Source organism: Anolis sagrei, chromosome 11, assembly GCF_037176765.1.
Source record: "Anolis sagrei isolate rAnoSag1 chromosome 11, rAnoSag1.mat, whole genome shotgun sequence".
NCBI classification, from domain to species: domain Eukaryota; kingdom Metazoa; phylum Chordata; class Lepidosauria; order Squamata; family Dactyloidae; genus Anolis; species Anolis sagrei.
This window is the reverse complement of record NC_090031.1, coordinates 1,285,062-1,300,000: the sequence shown is the minus strand read 5'-3', so window position 1 is coordinate 1,300,000 and position 14,939 is coordinate 1,285,062. Positions and strand designations below refer to the sequence as shown.

Below are 14,939 nucleotides of genomic sequence, written 5' to 3'. Positions count from 1 at the left end.
TAAAAAACTATTTCTAGATTTAAGTCGTTGACGTGCTGTCTGATACCCAAACAGAGGATGAGCTGGAGATGTCTCTGCCTTGGTCCTTTCACTATTGGCTGCTACTTCCTGGCAGATGTCAGGTGGTGCGATACCGGCTAGACAGTGTAGTTTCTCCAGTGGTGTAGGGCGCAGACACCCCGTGATAATGCGGCATGTCTCATTAAGAGCCACATCCACTGTTTTAGTGTGATGAGATGTGTTACACACTGGGCATGCATACTCAGCAGCAGAGTAGCATAGCGCAAGGGCAGATGTCTTCACTGTGTCTGGTTGTGATCCCCAGGTTGTGTCAGTCAGCTTTCGTATGATATAGTTCCTAGCGCCCACTTTTTGCTTGATGTTCAGGCAGTGCTTCTTGTAGGTAAGAGCATGGTCCAAAGTGACTCCTCCCAGGGATTTGGGTGCGCTGCAATGCTCCAGTGGGATTCCTTCCCAGGTAATAATCCTCAGAGCTCGGGATGCTTGAGATGAAAAGCACATGTCTGTGTTGTAGATGGGTTGGGGATCAGCTGGTTTTCCCTGTAATAGGCAGTAAGAGCACCTAGAGCTTCGGAAAGCTTCTGTTCCACCATCTCAAAGCTCCCTGCTTGAGTGGTGATGGCACGATCATCAGCATAGATGAAGCTCTCTGTCCCTTCTGGCAGTGGCTGGTCCCTTGTGTAGATGTTGAACATGGATGGAGCAAGCACGCTCCCCTGAGGCAGGCCGTTCTTCTGTTTCCGCCATCTGCTTCTCTGGACCTGGAACTCAACCAAAAAGCTCCTGTTTTGTAGCAGGTTTCCTATGAGGCGGGTGAGGTGGTCGTCCTTTGTGAGATTATATATATGATATAGGATTAGGGATTAGGTGGTTTTCCCTGTAATAGGCAGTGAGAGCACCTAGAGATTCGGGGAGCTTCTGTTCTACCATCTCAAAGCTCCCTGCTTGAGCGGTGATGGCACGATCATCAGCATAGATGAAGCTCTCTGTCCCTTCTGGCAGTGGCTGGTCATTTGTGTCGATGTTGAACATGGATGGAGCAAGCACGCTCCCCTGAGGCAGGCCGTTCTTCTGTTTCCGCCATCTGCTTCTCTGGCCCTAGAACTCAACAAAAAAGCTCCTGTTCTGTAGCTGATTTCCTTGAGTGGTGATGGCACGATCATCAGCATAGATGAAGCCCTCTGTCCCTTCTGGCAGTGGCTGGTCATGTGTGTAGATGTTGAACATGGATGGAGCAAGCACGCTCCCCTGAGGCAGGCCGTTCTTCTGTTTCCGCCATCGGCTTCTCTGGCCCTAGAACTCAACAAAAAAGCTCCTGTTCTGTAGCTGATTTCCTTGAGTGGTGATGGCACGATCATCAGCATAGATGAAGCTCTCTGTCCCTTCTGGCAGTGGCTGGTCATTTGTGTGGATGTTGAACGTGGATGGAGCAAGCACGCTCCCCTGAGGCAGGCCGTTCTTCTGTTTCCGCCATCGGCTTCTCTGGCCCTGGAACTCAACAAAAAAGCTCCTGTTCTGTAGCTGATTTCCTTGAGTGGTGATGGCACGATCATCAGCATAGATGAAGCTCTCTGTCCCTTCTGGCAGTGGCTGGTCATTTGTGTGGATGTTGAACGTGGATGGAGCAAGCACGCTCCCCTGAGGCAGGCCGTTCTTCTGTTTCCGCCATCTGCTTCTCTGGCCCTGGAACTCAACAAAAAAGCTCCTGTTCGGTAGCTGATTTCCTTGAGCGGTGATGGCACGATCATCAGCATAGATGAAGCTCTCTGTCCCTTCTGGCAGTGGCTGGTCATTTGTGTGGATGTTGAACGTGGATGGAGCAAGCACGCTCCCCTGAGGCAGGCCGTTCTTCTGTTTCCGCCATCGGCTTCTCTGGCCCTGGAACTCAACAAAAAAGCTCCTGTTCTGTAGCTGATTTCCTTGAGTGGTGATGGCACGATCATCAGCATAGATGAAGCTCTCTGTCCCTTCTGGCAGTGGCTGGTCATTTGTGTGGATGTTGAACGTGGATGGAGCAAGCATGCTCCCCTGAGGCAGGCCGTTCTTCTGTTTCCGCCATCTGCTTCTCTGGCCCTGGAACTCAACAAAAAAGCTCCTGTTTTGTCGCAGGTTTCCTATGAGGCGGGTGAGGTGGTCCTCCTTTGTGATACTATACATTCTTCTCAGGAGGAGGCAGCGGTGGTTCACAGTCTCATAGGCTGCTGACAGGTCTATGAAGACAGCTTCATAGGATGGGATACAAATGTCCGAATAAGAATAAACAAACAAACAAACAAACGAATGCCTGCTTTGGAAACACTTTAGAAACGAAATGCCAACTTCTCAAAGTTTTGCAATGACTTTTGAAGCATTTTTTATCTATCTGATTCCTTGATGTGTTGTTTCTCGGGCAGCCAACGAAGGCGCAAAGTCCCTTCCTTGCCAGTTTGTGGGCTTGGGTGGGGAAGTAGCCGTGCAGTGATGCTCTTGAGCCCGGCGCATGGCTGTGGCGCCTCCGGCCCGGAGATCCAGGCCATGTTTTCCAACGGCTTCAGCATTGTGTTGAGTGGACAGCGAGCCTGTCCAGCTTGCTAAGTGCAAAGCATGGAGTCGGTCAGCGTCTCAGCATCCTCCTCCTCCTTGGAAGGAGACGTGGTGGATGTGGTGGTCTTCTGAGCCTGGGATGTGAGCAGATCCTGAAGCTGTTTGGACAGCAAGTTTGCCATGGAGTTCCGAATAGTTGTCCTGTTTGCGCTCTCTCTCTGGATTTGGGGTGAGTCCTTCCATCTAGTGCTGGCTTTGGGGGCAAAACAACAAAGCTAGAGTCACTATTTTGGAGCCACAACGGCCACTTTGGCCACAACTTTAGCAAAAGTGAGTTAGTCGTCCCACAACTTTCCAGGCAGGAGTGTGTTGTACATCGGCTTCAAACTGATGCAGATTGGTGGTGGAAATGTGGATAGAACTGGGCTTTGGATTTAGGGTTTTGTGTCCTTCTATGACAGTGGTTCTCCACCTTCCTAATGCCGCGACCCCTTAGTACAGTCCCTCATGTTGTGGTGACCCCCAACCGTAATATTGTTTTCGTTGCTACTTCCATAACAGTCATTTTACTATTGTTACAAGTCATAATGTAAATATCAAATATGCAAGATGTATTTTCATTCCCTGGACCAAACTGGGCACAAATACCCAATGCACCCACATGTAAATGCTAGAGGGGTTGGGGGAGGATTGATTTTGTAATTTGAGAGCTGTACTTGCTGGGATTTATAGTTCACTTATAATCAAAGAGCATTCTGCACTCCACCAGAACCAAACTTGGCTCCCATGACCAACAGAAAACACTGGAAGGGTTTGATGGGCATTGACCTTGAGTTTGGGAGTTGTAGTTCACCTATATCCAGAGAGCGCTGTGGACTCATGCAATGGTGGATCTGGACCAAACTGGGCACAAATACTCAATACACCCAAATGTGAATGCTAGTGGGGTTGGGGGAGGATTGATTTTGTAATTTGAGAGCTGTACTTGCTGGGATTTATAGTTCACTTATAATCAAAGAGCATTCTGAACTCCACCAGCGATGGATTTGAACCAAACTTGGTTCCCATGACCAACAGAAAACACTAGAAGGGTTTGATGGGCATTGACCTTGAGTTTGGGAGTTGTAGTTCACCTATATCCAGAGAGCACTGTGGACTCAAACAATGGTGGATCTGGACCAAACTTGGCACAAATACCCAATGCACCCAAATGTGAATGCTAGTGGAGTTGGGGGAGGATTGATTTTGTAATTTGAGAGCTGTACTTGCTGGGATTTATAGTTCACTTATAATCAAAGGGCATTCTGAACTCCACCAGAACCAAACTTGGTTCCCATGACCAACAGAAAACACTAGAAGGGTTTGATGGGCATTGACCTTGAGTTTGGGAGTTGTAGTTCACCTATATCCAGAGAGCACTGTGGACTCATGCGATGGTGGACCTGGACCAAACTGGGCACAAATACCCAATGCACCCAACTGTGAATGCTAGTGGGGTTGGGGGAGGATTGATTTTGTAATTTGAGAGCTGTACTTGCTGGGATTTATAGTTCACTTATAATCAAAGAGCATTCTGAACTCCACCAGAACCAAACTTGGCTCCCATGACCAACAGAAAACACTAGAAGGGTTTGATGGGCATTGACCTTGAGTTTGGGAGTTGTAGTTCACCTATATCCAGAGAGTGCTGTGGACTCATGCAATAGTGGATCTGGACCAAATTTGGCACAAATACTCAATATGCCCAAATGTGAACACAGGTGGCGTTTGGGGAAAATAGATCTTGAGTCGCGTGATGGCTGAGAAGAGTGGTATACAAGTGAAGTAAATAAATTTGGGAGTTGTAGTTGCTGGGATTTATAGTTCATTACAATCAAAGAATATTCTGAACTCCACCAACGACAGAATTGGCTCAAACTTCCCATATGGAATCCCCATGACCATCAGAAAATATTGTGTTTTCTGATGGTCTTTGGCGACCCCTCTGACACCCCCTCGCGACCCCCTCGGGGGTCCCGACCCCCAGGTTGAGATTTTTTGTGTGGAAAAAAAAAGGATTTTTTGTGTGGAAGAGGTGCCTGGAGATGTTATTGACTAGGAGAGCTGTTCAGCAGTGGAACTCTCTGCCCCGGAGTGTGGTGGAGGCTCCTTCTTTGGAAGCTTTTAAGCAGAGGCTGGATGGCCATCTGTCAGGGGTGATTTGAATGCAATATTCCTGCTTCTTGGCAGAATGGGGTTGGACTGGATGATGGCCCACCACGTCCCGACCAACTCTAGGATTCTATGCATCCACAGGTGGTTTCTTGCACACAAAAAACCCACATCTCATTGATTGTAATGTGCACACTCATGCCATTATCACCAATGGGAAAAAACATTCTATATACTAACACTAATAGTAATAATTGCACATCTCAGATGCACTTTATTTTTGGACATCTTAGAGGGGGGTCTGGAAGAAATACAGTCGATCAGGCTCTCATTAGAGTCGCTCCCTCAAAAGCAAAGTGTGTAGGCTTTTCGGGCTGCCTGTGCATGTTCTAGAAGCATGCTCTCCTGACATTTCACCCCCATCTAAGGCCAAAGGCACCCTCAGAGGTTGTGAGGTCTGTTGGAAACTAGGAAAATGGTGTTTATATGTCTATGGAAAGTCCCGGGTAGGAGAAAGAACTCTTGTCTGTTGGAGGTAGGTGTAAATGTTTGCATTTGATGTCCTGACAATTTGTCACTTGTTACTGCCTGGGAGATTCCTTTCTTGAGAAGTGATGAACTATCCCTGATTGTTTCTTGTCTGGAGTTCCTGCTTTGTGTGTGTGTGATCATTAGCCTGTCTTGAGTCCCCTTGGGATATAAATCAAGTAAATAGTAATAGTAGTAGTAGTAGTAGTAGTAATAATAATAATAATAATATGAGACTCCGGCACAAGCCAGTCAAGGTGGTCCCAGTGGGGATCGGCACACTGGGTGCAGTGCCTGTGTACTCATCTTGTTGTGTACTTAATAATTATTGTGTACCTAATAATTATTATTATGTTATAATAATAATAATAATAATAATAATAATAATGAAAAGATTCTGGCACAAGCCAGTCAAGGTGGTCCCAGTGGTGACTGGCACACTGGGTGCAGTGCCTAAGGACATTGGCCTGCACCTAAAAACAATAGGCGCTGACGAAATTACCACTTGCCAGCTGGGATCTGCACGCATTATTTGCTGATACATCACACTTTCCTAGACACTTGGGAAGTGTCTGACGTGTGATCCAATACAACAGCCAGCAGAGTGACCTTATTTACTGTGGACTCATCTTGTGGAGTTTCAAAAAAAAAAAATGATTGGCATACTGGGTGGAGTGCCTAGAGACCTTGGCCTGCACTTAAAAACAATCGGTGCTGACAAATGACCCCCTGTCCGCTGCAAAAGGCCACCCTACTGGGATCTGCACACATTATTTACTGATATATCACACCGTCCTAGACACTTGGGAAGTGTCCGACGTGTGATCCAATACAACAGCCAGCAGAGTGACCTTGTTTGCTGTGGACTCATCTTGTTGTGTATCTAATAATAATAATAATAATAATAATAATAATAATAAGCCAGTCAAGGTGGTCCCAGTGGTGATGGGCACACTGGGTGCAGTACCTCAAGACCTTGGCTTGCACTTAAAAACAATCAGTGCTGACAAATGACCACCTGTCTGCTGCAAAAGGCCACCCCACTGGGATCTGAACGCATTATTTGCCGATACATCAGACAGTCCTAGACACTTGGGAAAGGTCCGACGTGTGATCCAATAAACAGCCAGCACAGAGACCTTGTTTGCTGTGGACTCATCTTGTTGTGATTCAAACAACAACAACAACAACAACAACAACAACAACAATAATAATATACCACACAGTCCGAGACACTTGGGAAGTGTCCGACGCGTGATCCAATACAACAGCCAACAGAGTGGCCTTGTTTGCTGTGGACTCATCTTATTGTGACTCTAACAACAACAACAACAACAACAACAACAACAATACATCACACAGTCCGAGACACTTGGGAAGTGTCCGACGTGTGATCCAATGCAACAGCCAGCAGAGTGACCTTGTTTGCTGTGGACTCAACTTGCTGTGTTCCTAATAATAATAATAATAATAATAATAATAATAATAATAATAATACATCACACCGTCTGAGACACTTGGGAAACGTCCGATGTGTGATCCAATACAACAGACAGCAGAGTGACCTTGTTTGCTGTGGACTCATCTTGTTGTGATTCTAATAATAATAATAATAATAATAATAATAATAATACATCACACAGTCCTAGACACTTGGAAAGTGTTCGACTTGTGATTTTGTGATACAAAATCCAGCATATAGATCACATTTGCTGTGACATATTGGGTTTTTGTGTCAATAATAATAATAATAATACAGTCCTAAATACTTGGGAAGTATTCGACTTGTGATTTTGTGATATGAAATCCAGCATATAGATCTCGTTTGCTGTGACATACTGTGCTTTTGTGTCAATAATAATAATAATAATAATAATAATACAGTCCTAAATACTTGGGAAGTGTTTGACTTGTGATTTTGTGATACGGAATCCAGCATATAGATCTCGTTTGCTGTGACATATTGGGTTTTTGTGTCAATAATAATAATAATAATAATAATAATAATACAGTCCTAAATACTTGGGAAGTGTTCGACTTGTGATTTTGTGATACGAAATCCAGCATATAGATCTCGTTTGCTGTGACATACTGTGCTTTTGTGTCAATAATAATAATAATAATAATAATAATAATAATACAGTCCTAAATACTTGGGAAGTGTTTGACTTGTGATTTTGTGATACGGAATCCAGCATATAGATCTCGTTTGCTGTGACATATTGGGTTTTTGTGTCAATAATAATAATAATAATAATAATAATAATACAGTCCTAAATACTTGGGAAGTGTTCGACTTGTGATTTTGTGATACGAAATCCAGCATATAGATCTCGTTTGCTGTGACATACTGTGCTTTTGTGTCAATAATAATAATAATAATAGTAAATCTCACAGTCCTAGACGCTTGGGAAGTGTTTGACTTGTGATTTGTGATACGAAATCCAGTATATCTGTCTCATTTGCTGTGACATATTGAGTTTTTGTGTCAATAATAATAATAATAATAATACAGTCCTAAATACTTGGGAAGTATTCGACTTGTGATTTGGTGATACGAAATCCAGCATATAGATCTCGTTTGCTGACATACTGTGCTTTTGTGTCAATAATAATAATAATAATAATAATAATAATAATAATAATAATACAGTCCTAAATGCTTGGGAAGTATTCGACTTGTGATTTTGTGGTATAAAATCCAGCATATAGATCACATTTGTTGTGACATACTGTGCTTTTGTGTCACTAATAATAATAATAATAATAATAATAATACAGTCCTAAATACTTGGGAAGTGTTCGATTTGTGAATTTGTGATACGAAATCCAGCATATAGATCTCGTTTGCTGTGACATACTGTGCTTTTGTGTCAATAATAATAGTAATAATAATAGCAGTAAGCAAGGTCCTGTGCATGATGTGTGTATGTGGGGGAGGATATAAATTGCAGGCACATGAGTCAATGCGGTTTGCAGTCTTTTTGAATGCCATGCGTGAGACAAAAGCGCGGTGCTTTGGCGGTTAAGAAAGAGGTCACGCAGGGAAGATGGGCAGAGAATATTATCTCCTTGGCCTGGCAAAAAAAGGGCTGTTCGTCCCTGCGGAAATCCACAGTTGAGGCTGGACTCTGATTGTCCTCCTTGCTCTCCTTTCCACTGACCACAGGCTCAAGAGTTTGGAAAGCATGAGCCGTGCCTGCAAACATTCTCTCTCTCTCTCTCGTCCTCCTTTGCCCGCTTCTTTTGTCTAGCTTTGGAATTCGGCTGGTCCCCGGGCTGCTTTTGTGTCACGTCTCCATGACTACTGAAAGGCATGCCAAGCCCTGGCCATGGATGGACGGACGGACGGACGGAGGGGGGCTTTTGTGTGCCCATGGCGTGCCGCTGGACACAATGCACCAGGGGCCTGGGAGGCTGTGCCTGGCGAGCATCCTTCTGGGAGGAGAAAGCAAGCAAAGTGCTCGTTTTCTGATTTTTCCTTTCACTCGACACTTTGGAAACATCACAAAAGAAGACATAGATGAGCTCTTGGAGCCCCAGGTCAATCCACAAGTGCTGCTTGCAGAAGGGAGGCCCTCCTCGCCAGTGGTTGGATGCTCAAAACTCTTAATATTAATACTAGTAGTAATAATAATACTTTTTTCATGTCAGGAGCAATTTGAGAAACTGCAAGTTGCTTCTGGCGTGAGAGAATTGGACGTCTGCAAGGATGTTGACCAGGGGACCAATATAATATAATATAATAATATAATATAATATAATATAATATAATATTTTTTTCTCGTGTCAGGAATGACCGGAGAAACTGCAAGTTGCTTCTGATGTGAGAGAACTGACGTCTGCAAGGACGTTTCCCAGGGGACCAATATAATATAATATAATACAGTATTTTTTTCTCGTGTCAGGAGCAACTTGAGAAACTGCAAGTCGCTTCTGGTGTGAGAGAATTGATGCCTGCAAGGACGTTGCCCAGGGGACTAATATAATATAATATAATATAATATAATATAATACAATATAATATTTTTTTCATATCAAGAGCAACTTGAGAAACTGCAAGTTGCTTCTGGTGTGAGAGAATTGGTCGTCTGCAAGGACGTTGCCCAGGGGACCAATATAATATAATATAATATAATATAATATAATATAATATTTTTCTCGTGTCAGGAGTGACTTGAGAAACTGCAAGTCGCTTCTGGTGTGAGAGAATTGGTCATCTGCAAGGACGTTGCCCAGGGGACCATTATAATATAATATAATATAATATAATATAATATAATATAATATAATATAATATTTTTCTTGTGTCAAGAGCAACTTGAGAAACTGCAAGTCGCTTCTGGTGTGAGAGAATTGACCATCTGCAAGGACGTTGACCAGGGGACCATTATAATATAATGTAATGTAATGAAACTGCAAGTCACTTCTGGTGTGAGAGAATTGGCCGTCTGCAAGGATGTTGACCAGGGGACCATTATAATATAATATAATATAATATAATATAATATAATATAATATAATTTTTTTTCTCGTGTCAGGAGTAACTTGAGAAACTGCAAGTTGCTTCTGGTGTGAGGGAATTGACCATCTACAAGGACATTGCCCAGAGGATTAATATAATATAATATAATATAATATAATATAATATATTTTTCTCGAGTCAGGAGTGACTTGAGAAACTCCAAGTTGCTTCTGGTATGAGAGAATTGACTGTCTGCAAGGACATTGCCCAGGGGACTAATATAACATAACATAACATAACATAACATAACATAACATAATATAATATATTTTTTCTTGTGTCAGGAGCGACTTGAGAAACTGCAAGTTGCTTCTGGTGTGAGAGAATTGGTCGTCTGCAAGGACGTTGCCCAGGGGACCAATATAATATAATATAATATAATATAATATAATATAATATTTTTCTCGTGTCAGGAGTGACTTGAGAAACTGCAAGTCGCTTCTGGTGTGAGAGAATTGGTCATCTGCAAGGACGTTGCCCAGGGGACCATTATAATATAATATAATATAATATAATATAATATAATATAATTTTTTTTCTCATGTCAGGAGCAACGTGAGAAACTACAAGTTGCATCTGGTGTGAGAGAATTGGTCGTCTACAAGGACGTTGCCCAGGGGACCAATATAATATAATATAATATAATATAATATAATATAATATAATATAATATTTTTTCATGTCAAGAACAACTTGAGAAACTGCAAGTCGCTTCTGGTGTGAGAGAATTGACAATCTGCAAGGACGTTGCCCAGGGGGCCATTATAATATAATATAATATAATATAATATAATATAATATAATATAATATAATATATAATATTTGTTTCTCGTGTCAGGAGCAACTTGAGAAATTGCAAGTTTTGGCCGGATGTTTTGATACTTTACCATCCTTGTGGGAGGCTTCTCTCATGTCCCACTTGTTTCTAACAGACCTCACAACCTCTGAGGAGGCCTGGGCAAAATGTCAGGAGAGAATGCTTCTGGAACATGGCCAAACATCCTGGAAAACTCGACCATGAGAGCCTTCGACAATACGCAGGACTCAACTGTCCCAATATGTTTGCCTTTTTTATTTTCGTGGTGCCCTTTCCCATTTATGCAAGACTATAATGACACACAGGGACTTCCCAACTGCCCAACCGATTGCAGAACGAGAAGCACAAAGATGGAGCTGTGGAAGCAGAAGGAAGCGTGCCATGACATGTCTTCCCACCTCAGGGGGGGTTGGGTAAACATGTCTTCACACAGTTCACTATATCTAAGCTTACCACACCATTCTGTCGTACACATCTTGCACACAGTATAAAAGACTTCCCTTCCTTTGTATCCTCATTAATTTTCTGGTGTATGTCTTTCCGTAACCCCTTTCCAGTTCTGGCCCGGTAGGGGGGAAAGGAAATTTCGGTTTTGACCCTTCCAATTCGGAGAATTTACCGTTTGTCCTTTTCCTTATTTTCCGTGGGTTGTCCTGGCTACTAAGCTCTGTTTTTCATATTCCTCTAATGCCTCCCAATTGGTTTGTTTTATTGGAAACCCAGAACTTTTCTTCAAATAGAAGGTTAACTTATGCATGTCCTTGGTATCTAGAAGCTTATTTAGCCAATGTTCCATGGTGGGGACTTGGTCCCCTTTCCAAACTCTCGCGAGCTCCATTCTCGCTGCTGTAGTACTATAGGTGAGAATAATGCCCTCATTCTTGTCCATGCCTAAGTCGTCCTCTACTAGCCCTTGTTGTTGTTCATTCGTTCAGTCGTCTCCGACTCTTCGTGACCTCATGGACCAGCCTACGCCAGAGCTCCCTGTCGGCCGTTACCACCCCCAGCTCCCTCAAGGTCAGTCCAGTCACTTCAAGGATGCCATCCATCCATCTTGCCCTTGGTCGGCCCCTCTTCCTTTTGCCTTCCACTTTCCCCAGCATCATTCCCTTCTCTAGGCTTTGCTGTCTCCTCATGATGTGGCCAAAGTACTTCAACTTTGTCTCTAGTATCTTTCCCTCCAGTGAGCAGCCGGGCTTTCTTTCCTGGAGGATGGACTGGTTGGATCTTCTTCTCGCAGTCCAAGGCACTCTCAGCACTTTCCTCCAACACCACAGCTCAAAAGCATCTCTCTTCCTTCACTCAGCCTTCCCGAAGGTCCAGCTCTCACATCCGTAGGTGACTACTACAGGGAAGACCATGGCTTGGACTAGGCAACGGATCTTGGTTGCCAGTCTGATGTCTCTACTCTTGACTCTTTGATCGAGACTGGACCTTGCTCTCCTCCCAAGAAGGAAGCGTCTTCTGATTTCCTGGCCACAGTCTGCATCTGCAGTAATCTTTGCGCCTAGAAATACAAAGTCTGTCACGGCCTCCACATTTTCTCCCTCTATTTCCCAGTTGTCAATCATTCTTGTTGCCATAATCTTGGTTTTTTTTAATGTTTAGCTGCAACCCGGCTTTTGCGCTTTCTTCTTTCACCTTGATGAGAAGGCTCCTCAGCTCCTCCTCGCTTTCGGCCATCAGAGTGGTGTCATCTGCATATCTGAGGTTGTTAATGTTTCTTCCAGCCATTTTCACCCCAGCTTTGCATTCATCCAGCCCCGCACATCCTCGCATGATGTGTTCTGCATACAAGTTAAAAAGGTTGGGTGAGAGGATGCAGCCTTGCCGGACGCCTTTCCCAATCTTGAACCCGTCTGTTGTTCCGTGGTCAGTTCTGACTGTGGCTCCTTGGTCAGATTCCTCAGGAGAGAGGGAAGGGGGCTTGGGATGCCCATCCCACCCAGAACATGCCACCATTTATGATGATCCACACAGTCAAAGGCTTTAGAATAGTCAATGAAGCAGAAGGAGATGTTTTTCTGAAACTCCCTGCCTTTCTCCATTCTCCAGCATCCGGATATTGGCAATCTGGTCTCTCGTTCCTCTGCCTTTTGTAAACCCAGCTTGAACATCTGGCAACTCTCGCTCCATGTCTGGCTGGAGTCTTCCTTGCAGGATCTTGAGCATTACTTTACTGGCATGATGAGAAATAAGGGCCACTGTACGGAAGTTTGAGCAGTCTTTCGCATTTCCCTTTTTTGGTATGGGGATAGAAGTTGATTTTTTCCAGTCTGATGGCCATTCTTGTGTTTTCCATATTTGCTACTACTAGCCCTAGTAAGAAGATTTCCGGCTTCATCGGGATCTTTCTCTTGATGATTTTTTGCGTTTCTTCCCTTATGGCTTTCCAATATCTGGCCACTACTGGGCAGGACCACCACATGTGGAAGTAGCTGCCCACATCCTTTTTGCACTTCCAACATGTATTCTTATACTGTTTGTACATCTGGGAGAGTTTCTGTGGCGTCAAATACCAGCGATGGAAGCTTTTCAGCCAGTTTTCCTTTAAGGATGCGGCATATGTATATTTTAAGTTTTTTCGCCAGATGCTCTGCCATTCTTTGATATTTATCGTTCTGCCGAGATTTTTAGCCCAGGATATCATGCATTAAAAAACAGGCAGGGACATCTAATCACCTTTCAAGAAGAGTTTGCTCCAGGCACAGTCAGCCCATTGTATGCTAATCAAGGTGGTCAGTTGAAAAGATTCACACCTAGCCCAACTTACAAAAGCCTTTTGTCTCACCCTGGTCAGTCCACAGATATATAAACCCCTTTTTTCCCATTTCCAGCAGACCTCACTCCCTCTGAGGATGCTTGCCATAGATGCAGGCGAAACGTCAGGAGAAATGCCTCTAGAACATGGCCATATAGCCCGAAAAAAACCACAAGAACTGAGATATCATGCATTGCTTGATCTCTTCGGTTTCCACCTTCCAGTCGAGTAGTTGGTTATATATTTTTGTGATTGATTTCTTTTCTAGTTTGAGTATTTTGTCCCAGGTCGAGTCACGGGTTTCAAATCCTATTTTTTGGTCTTGTTTAAATGTTTCTCTAATTTGGAAGTATTTTAACCATGTCATGTTGTCTAGACTTTTTGCTAATTCTTCTTGTGTTTTTAGAGTGTATGTTTTATTCAGATTATCATAGTCTAGGACAGGGGTCAGGAACCTTTGGCCCTCCAGGTGTGGTGGACTTCAACTCCCACAATTCCTTGAGGCTCGGCATTCACCCCAAAGGCTTACCTTGGCCTCAAGGAATTGTGGGAGTTGAAGTCCACCACACCTGGAGGGCCGAAGGTTCCCCATGCCTGCTCTAGGAGATCCTTGTAGGTTGGCCAGTTATGCCATCCTAACAGGCGCCTCTGCTTGGCTTCTACTGGCGAAACCCAAAGCGGTGTTTTGGTGTAAAACCACCTTTTATACATATTTGTCCCACACCTTTATCAAGCCGCTCGGACGAAGTGATTACCAAAGGTCTTGGAAGGGCCTGTTGTCCTATACCACATATATGAGTGCCATCCTACATCGAGATTGAAACCTTCCAGGTTCAAAGTTTTTTCGTTCCTCAAGAGAGCCCTCTTGACCCTTGTTTTCCAACTCTGCCGTTGAGCAACAGAAGCATCAGAGCAGATTGCTTGGGCGCTGCTGCAAAGGGAGCTGCTCTCCTTCAGTCCCGCACCATTCTTCTCCAAGGTCCCTGTGCAGGTACATATATATACCCCACTTGCCTCTATACAGATACCCTCCCTGATTGACTTTGCAGCTGCAAGGCCATTCAGTGTTAACCAAGCTGGCCAATTCCAGCACTCACACTTGACTCAAGCAGACAAGAGGTCTTTCTTTTACCCTAGACATCATTCCACCCCACTTGTCTAGCGACCCCATGGGCCATCCAGCCCAACCCCAGAGTTTTATTTTTTTATTTCTCGTGTCAGATCAACCAGTCAATTATATTACATTTCTAACAGAGCAAAGCAAACAATCAGATAAAATACAGCATTTGTGAGTTTGGTAGTTGGTTGAATGTCCTTTGACCAGTCTCTGGCCCCTTGGAGTGCCTCTGGTGTTGCTGCAAGAAGGTCCTCCCTTGTGCATCATGTGGCAGGGCTCAGGGTGCATTGCAGCAGGTGGTCAGTGGTTGGCTCCTCTCCACACTCGCATGTTGTGGATTCCACTTTGTGGCCCCATTTCCTGAGGTTGGCTCTGCATCTCGTGGTGCCAGAGCGCAGTCTGCCAAGTCGCCCACTCTTCTGTGTGCCCAGGGGGGAGTCTCTCATCTGGTATCAGCCATTGGTTGAGGTTCTGGGTTTGAGCCTGCCACTTTTG

General features: G+C 44.1%; 1 protein-coding gene across 2 annotated transcripts in view; it reads left to right on the top strand.

The window, feature by feature from the left end:
- Positions 1-2,546: 2,546 nt before the first annotated feature.
- The window catches only part of CRB2 (crumbs cell polarity complex component 2), a 93,443-nt gene continuing 81,050 nt past the window's right edge, over positions 2,547-14,939 (top strand). For both annotated transcript variants that reach the window (XM_060757601.2, XM_060757599.2), the window contains exon 1: positions 2,547-2,773. In XM_060757601.2, the coding sequence (XP_060613584.2) occupies positions 2,725-2,773 (49 nt within the window). In that variant the 5' untranslated portion in view covers positions 2,547-2,724. The remainder of the gene's footprint in view (positions 2,774-14,939) is intronic.